At 34.8% G+C, this 6,809-nt stretch overlaps 1 protein-coding gene across 1 annotated transcript; it reads left to right on the forward strand.

Annotated features, from left to right (window-relative positions):
* Positions 1-116: 116 nt before the first annotated feature.
* Positions 117-3,893, forward strand: LOC106168539 (uncharacterized). The gene is made up of 3 exons (XM_013547636.2): positions 117-906; positions 1,572-1,693; positions 3,174-3,893. The coding sequence occupies exons 1-3, from the start codon at positions 852-854 to the stop codon at positions 3,357-3,359; spliced, it is 363 nt and encodes a 120-aa protein (XP_013403090.1). The 5' UTR covers positions 117-851; the 3' UTR covers positions 3,360-3,893.
* The last annotated feature ends 2,916 nt before the right edge of the window (positions 3,894-6,809 follow it).

Consider the following 6,809-nt stretch of genomic DNA (forward strand, 5'->3'; position numbering starts at 1 on the left):
CATTACATGGAAATACTTTTACATGGATAGAATGGTACATGTCACAGATAGTAAGGGGGTTATTATGATCATTTTGTTCTTTTCATAGCAATTCACGCTAAAGTCTTATAATAATTGAAGCAGAAGTACAGATTTGAAATTATGATAAAATTTGGCCATTATTTGTAACACATTTGTAACACTGAAATAACAATTAAAATTTATCTTGGGGTGGGTGCAACATATACAGTTAAACATCTTAATTGGTCATCTGTCTTATTGCCTCCCTACTGACTTCTCACAAGAACCTTTTGTTCAACATTTTGCACCTATTTTCAAACTGAACATGTGGGTTCATATCTCACAACTGATCTCATAAGTATCTAGAAGTATCTACAATGTTAACAATCTACATTGGCAGATCAATATATTTCTTGATTATCAAAATTTTAAGTCACGCTTTTATAGACAAAATGGGTATTTATCAGTTTAATTTTTAAAAAATTACAAGCATTCATACAGTATATTGAAGCGTGTAATAAGTTGGAAAAGCAATGAACACGGCAGCAAACCATCTTGATGCGTTCCTTAATTTTATCATAGCATAACTTCATTTTAACTGGTGATTGAACCCTACTTTTACATTGAAGATCCATATATGTAGGCAACAATTTCATTAACAGCTACAGGGTGAGGTTTACATTTCTCGAAGTAAGGGCCGAACGTAACCGTTAAAGCAAATTTACAGATTAGTTCCACTTGGATGGAGACACCTAGACGATAAACAGAGAGCGGAAAATTTAGACTCCAGGATCAATTTGGTTACCCTGACTCATAAATGCACCGATTACTCCCCATCTGGTATTAGAACCATGTCGGAGAAGAAGTTCGTGGCGGCGTTGTGCATTATTGCTGCGAGTCTTCAAGGTAAGCCTAATTGTTCAAAATTCATCCATAAATAAATCTGCTCTTTATTTTCGATTTTTTTTTTTTTTTTTTTTTTTTTTTTTTTTTGCATTATGATCAAATGAGCGTATTCAGGCAATTAAACCAGTTAGACTTTGAGCACTTCGTTTCTTTCCCATCGTTTGACATTTCTATACAATGATTTCTAAAATAACGAGAAAAAATCCTTTTGATGTAGGGATTTTACCGTATTTCTATTCAATTCCAAATCTATGTCAAGCATGGGTAAAAAGGAGACAATACCTACAGTCCCAGAAATTCTTTTTTCCTATTAATTACTGTTAGCATGGCAACGTGCTTTTTTCATTAACTAGCATTTGTCTGAGGTGGTATATAGTCCCCTTCTCTGTCAACTTCTCACGACTAGAAAGTTTCTGAAACATCTGAGGTAAATTATCCTCATGAAACTGTTAGGATGTATACAACTGTAAAATATACAGCCGAATCGGCGATGTTATTTAATTAATTGATTCGTTAATTTCATTTTTAAAACCTGGTGCGTTTTTATAGTTCTGGTAAATGATATATGAAAAGGATACAGGCCCTTCTGTATCTGAGTGCGACACAGTGTAGGGGACGCGGTAGCGCACCTTAGCATGTCCCACGTCATCTCCTTTTCATTCTAGTGTCGCACAGTGTAGAATGTTACAGTTGCTACTACCCTGCGGACAGAAATTGCGGAGACCCGTGGAGCTGGGCCAACACCATTACCAAACCACACACATCAGTATGTGACGGATGGTGTACGGTAAGTAAAATAGTGTCCTTTCATCTTGCTTTACACAGGTCTTTTTGTTCAGACGAACAGCTAACAGATTTGGATACGCGTTTTACATCTCCAAAGGCCCTATAAATAAAAAGTCAGTAAATTTCGTTTCTGACATTTGCGCTGTCTGTTGCATCTTATGCCAACAAAAACTAACTATTCACTCGATAGAGAAAAACAATCAAATCGACCGGCTTAAGATTATTGACTATAATTTTTATTGTAGGTATTGTCAAAACGTTGAAGTGCATTTTTCAAAAATACAAGTTTAAAAGGGAAACAAAACCAAATTCATTAGATCCCTAACAAACGCTATAAGCCCATGAACAAAACAAAATCCAGTTAGATATTGGTTTTAGTTGTAAAGTTGGCAGAAACGGTTTTTACCCCAGGCATTTGCTAAGAACGACAGTCGAGTTATTTGATCAATGAGGGAAGCTCTCTCATCAACTCTATTACAGAACTAATATTTTCTTTCTCATCATTGTGCATCTGCCACCAGCGAAAGCTCAATCAAAATCAACGCGAGCTCTGATATTGCATAAATAGACAATAATTAGATTAAAGGGATAATAACTCTTCGTATGAGATCTATATTTCATTATAAAAACATTGTGAATAACTCATAGAAATATAATATATTCTGTTTTACCACAAAAATGGCAGTTATAGCAATTATTCTGATATCTGAGCTTGTCTTTAGACTACATGACCTCCACTGATGGCTATACTCTGTTAAAATCTCTTAAGAGATTTTAACAAAAAACCAAACTTTTTAGAAAAAAACCAGGGACTAACTTTGAATGTAAAAATGGATTCATTAACCATTGGTTAGTATGGGAAAATTGTTGTTTACTCCAGGAAAATTCATTTTTTGGCCAAAACGAAGAGTTATTATCCCTTTAAATAATTTTGTGATTATTAGAATATCGTATTATGAAAGGTCTTAATATATTGATCATAAACGTAATCCGTTAAAGTGCTTACTTACAGAAGTACGCGTGAGTGCAAACAAACTGCCGAAAATGTAGAGTTATTGATATTGAAAATCGCCCCTCTTCCCCCCCCCACCCCACCCCACATACATACACACATGCATGCAATGTTTATTCCATTAACAAACAATCTGAGACCAGGAATAGAGAGAATCATGCAAACATGCATATTCTGAAGGGCTTCTGAATGAATAACGTATCCAGACTTTCAGACTGTTGTATTTTTAGCAAAAAAAATTTTTGCACAATGAGCTAAAGAATAGTCAATGATCTATATTCAGTTCAAATAAAAGCACATACACAATTAAATAAATTTTTTATTAGCACTTGTATGGTATTTTTGTTTTAAATATTTGTTCCCAGTAAATTACCGATCTTTGTCGAGGCATCACATTTGACAAATATGACAGATTTTCTTAAGATATTCCATGAAATTATATATATGGCAATGTTGTACTCATTTTCAGAAAGTCATCACTGGAGACACCATTGGCCGTGGATGTTCTCTCGTGTGTGCATCATCCACTTTGGGATCGAAGATGGAGTGCTGTAGCCATGACCTGTGCAATTCTGCCGGCATTGTTCAAACAAGGATTTTCCTCTTGTTGCCTGTTACAGCCATTGTGTTCATCGTCTTGAAACTACAGTTATGATGTTAGTAGCAGAGAAGACATCGTTCGTCTTTTTTTCTATGTAAATTTTAGCATTAACGGTTGCAATGAAGTTAAAATACAGTCATGACCTTTGTGAAAATTTTAATGAATAATATCACTTTTGTTAGTTTCGTTTGTTCAATGTTAACCTGGTCACTGCAGCGGACGTAACAAGAAGTTTTGTGGTCACGTACGTACTGATAACAGCGATTAGTGTAAATTAAATTGAAATTATTTTGATAGAGACATAACAAGTGGTTTCTTCACATTTTTATGAATAAGATTAGTTCCAATAGGCCTACTCATATGTCTATAGCAGTCTTTCTTATAGGGTCACAGTAATGGTAAATGTGGATCCACCGAAACTTTTAATGTTTGAAAATGAACTGAACTGTCACTCGCATGAAACTAAATACCAAAATGGTTCTTTCGAAGCACAAAATGGTAAAAAATTCATAATCTCTCAAAGATACCCTATCTTGAATTTTGCGCCAAATCTTACTTCCTCGAGAAAAAGTGATTTTCCCCTCTTCGTGAGTCTTTCTTATAGGGTCACAGTAATGGTAAATGTGGATCCACCGAAACTTTTAATGTTTGAAAATGAACTGAACTGTCACTCGCATGAAACTAAATACCAAAATGGTTCTTTCGAAGCACAAAATGGTAAAAAATTCATAATCTCTCATAGATACCCTATCTTGAATTTTGCGCCAAATCTTACTTCCTCGAGAAAAAGTGATTTTCCCCTCTTCGTGAATCATGTATTGCTCGACCTATCCCTGCACTTACATTGGATGTTTTGTACCATTTTTAATTTAATTATTCACTTATGAATTGCTCCAGAGTCATTTGGACTGCCTATTTTGCCTGACATTTCAGAAAAAGGTATCGACACGAGATGCTACTGTTTGAGGTGTTTCATCATCTGGGAAAGAAAAGTACTGGTAACTTTGCAGGGTACCGGTATTGAGGCATAAAAATTACTTTTGGACATTTTCGAATATTAATTAGTGGTAAGCCTCTGCTATCAGAGTTGAAATACGTCGTTCTGAAACATATATGTAGAAACTAACAAACACAACTATGTAATAAACCAATGAAACATTGTCGTTCAAGTGAAAACATATACCAATCATAAGAATAAATGTGTATGAATAAAATATTCTCAGCTAAATCAAGACAATTGAAACAATGAACAGAATTGAATTTTATGCCCAATACGCCTCATCGTCATGTCTTTTTTTCTGTCCGTTCGTCAACAGCCTAACTCAAAAGGTTACGAATGGATTTTGACGGAATTTTCAACATAGATAAGAAATGGGCTAACTTAAAAGTGTTTAGATTTTGGTGGTGATCCATAAATTAAATTAAGTACTGGATCATCAATAGTTAATTATCTGTCTTGGTTTAGGTCTGCACTCTCTGAGTGCTTTTCTAGTTATCAAATGTTGAACATTATGTATAAAATATTCAGACTTGCTGTGACGCAATTTCACAAAAGTAATAAATTGATAGAGATGGAATTTAGAATGTGTGTTAGCCCAAGGAGTTTTAACACTAAAACACGAAATCTCACGTTAAAGCTCCTTGGTTTGACTGGAATATTACCCAAGCATGCAAATATGGTAAACAGTACGTTGTCATGAGCACTTGTAGCATGCATATTGATTCAAGAAAATTGCACATCGATCACAGCAAGTGTTGCTTTAACTCATAAAAACAGTGACATCGAAATCCGTGCTATATATCGCGACTATTGAGTTCTTCGTGACTGTTTCCAAAAAACAGCATTGTAAATATAATATTGCTTATTGTGAATATGATTAATTGGACATGTGTTTTTAAAGTACATACATTAAAATACAAGATGTTCTGGAGAAAACATTTAAAACAAACTGTAATGTTATTTGTCATTTTATTTAACTGAGCAGAAATCTCCCTCTCTCTCTCTCTCTGTGTGTGTGTGTGTGTGTGTGTGTGTGTCCACAATTTCTGATTTACCCCAGCACCATCCTCCAATTCAACTGTCCTCACTCATATGGAAAGCATCAACTTGCACTGTCACATTACTCGGATAGATTTAAAGCATGTCCGTTTCTCTCTCTCGCTCTTTCTCGCTCTCTCTCTCTCTGATTTTAATTGTGCCGACTATATATATAAAATTACTCCAATACATTATTTTTCAGTGCACATTTTAGTGTACGGTGTAGTGTGTTAGGGAGACAAAAGGTCGGGGCTCATCTACCGACTCAACGCACTTATTTTCGGTTTGGGAATTGCAGAAATGAACCCCTGGTATTTATTCAACTTATTTCTATTAATCTTTTCTGGTACATGTTTTCATTCTAAAATCTTTTTTCTGAAGGCAGTCACACACAAAAATACTCTAAAATGTAACGTAAATTTGTCTTCTGAATCTTGCACAGATCTCTCTCGGTCTTACGTCTAGACTAGTCAGGTCTGTGATTGTGACCAAATGATTCATTCATCTTTTTGACACTGAAAAAAAACCCAATAGTTAAAATAATAATAATAATAATAATAATGGGGAAAATACATTGGGTAGGCCTAAATGACCCCCAGGAAAATCGTATGCTGCTGTAGGGTAGACCGGGGCTAAACGCCCCCCTTAAGCAAGAAACGTCACAGTTTTCCCTGCTGAAGTTATAGACCGTTCAAAGTGGGTGTTAACTATGAAGGGCTGCCTAGACTACAAACTGATACTATCACTTTTGGAAACAAACAAAAGAAAAACCTTATAGGTGAAAAATAAGTGAATTATAAAATCGGCCTTTTTGCCCCATTGCTGGGGCAATACACCTCGCGCCACGGGGCTAAACGCCCACAGTGGGCGTCTTGCCCCAAACTATAGGCGTTATGCCCCGCCTTTGTACAAAGCAAAATTAAATCGAATTATATTTCTACGGTGGACTAAATAAGCCTTTAAAAACAACAGATAATATTTGTCGGGGTATTGTTATAAATTGAGAAAAAAATCAAACGTATTCAAAATAATACAAAGTTTTATTTACTATGAAACAGTAGGGCCTATAACTCTCAAAACTAACAGTCCATTGTCTTTATAACGTTGAAGTATTCTTTGTATCCTTTAATCATTATTCCATTCGCTAATATGAGATAGAAAAAAGTAAAAAATTGGTTATAATTAACAGTTATTTTATCTTTAAACAGTATTACTCTCAAAACTAAAATAACTTTTGTATCTTTAACTAGTTTCACTCTGTTTCTCTCACTATTTCTCTACTCTGTAAAGACAGGAAACGTTGGCAGAACAAACTGCTAAGTTTATTATAAAACAATAAAACTATAGTGTCTGTAACTTTCAACCAGTCTTACTCCGTTTTTTTCACAATTCTGATTCCTGCTTCTTTACTCCAAAAAGACTGGAAAACGCTGGTAGAACAAACAGCCAAGTTTATCATCAAACAG

Source organism: Lingula anatina, chromosome 1 (genome assembly GCF_051362555.1).
Source record: "Lingula anatina isolate TDL-2025a chromosome 1, LinAna3.0, whole genome shotgun sequence".
In the NCBI taxonomy this organism is placed as follows: Eukaryota; Metazoa; Brachiopoda; class Lingulata; order Lingulida; family Lingulidae; genus Lingula; species Lingula anatina.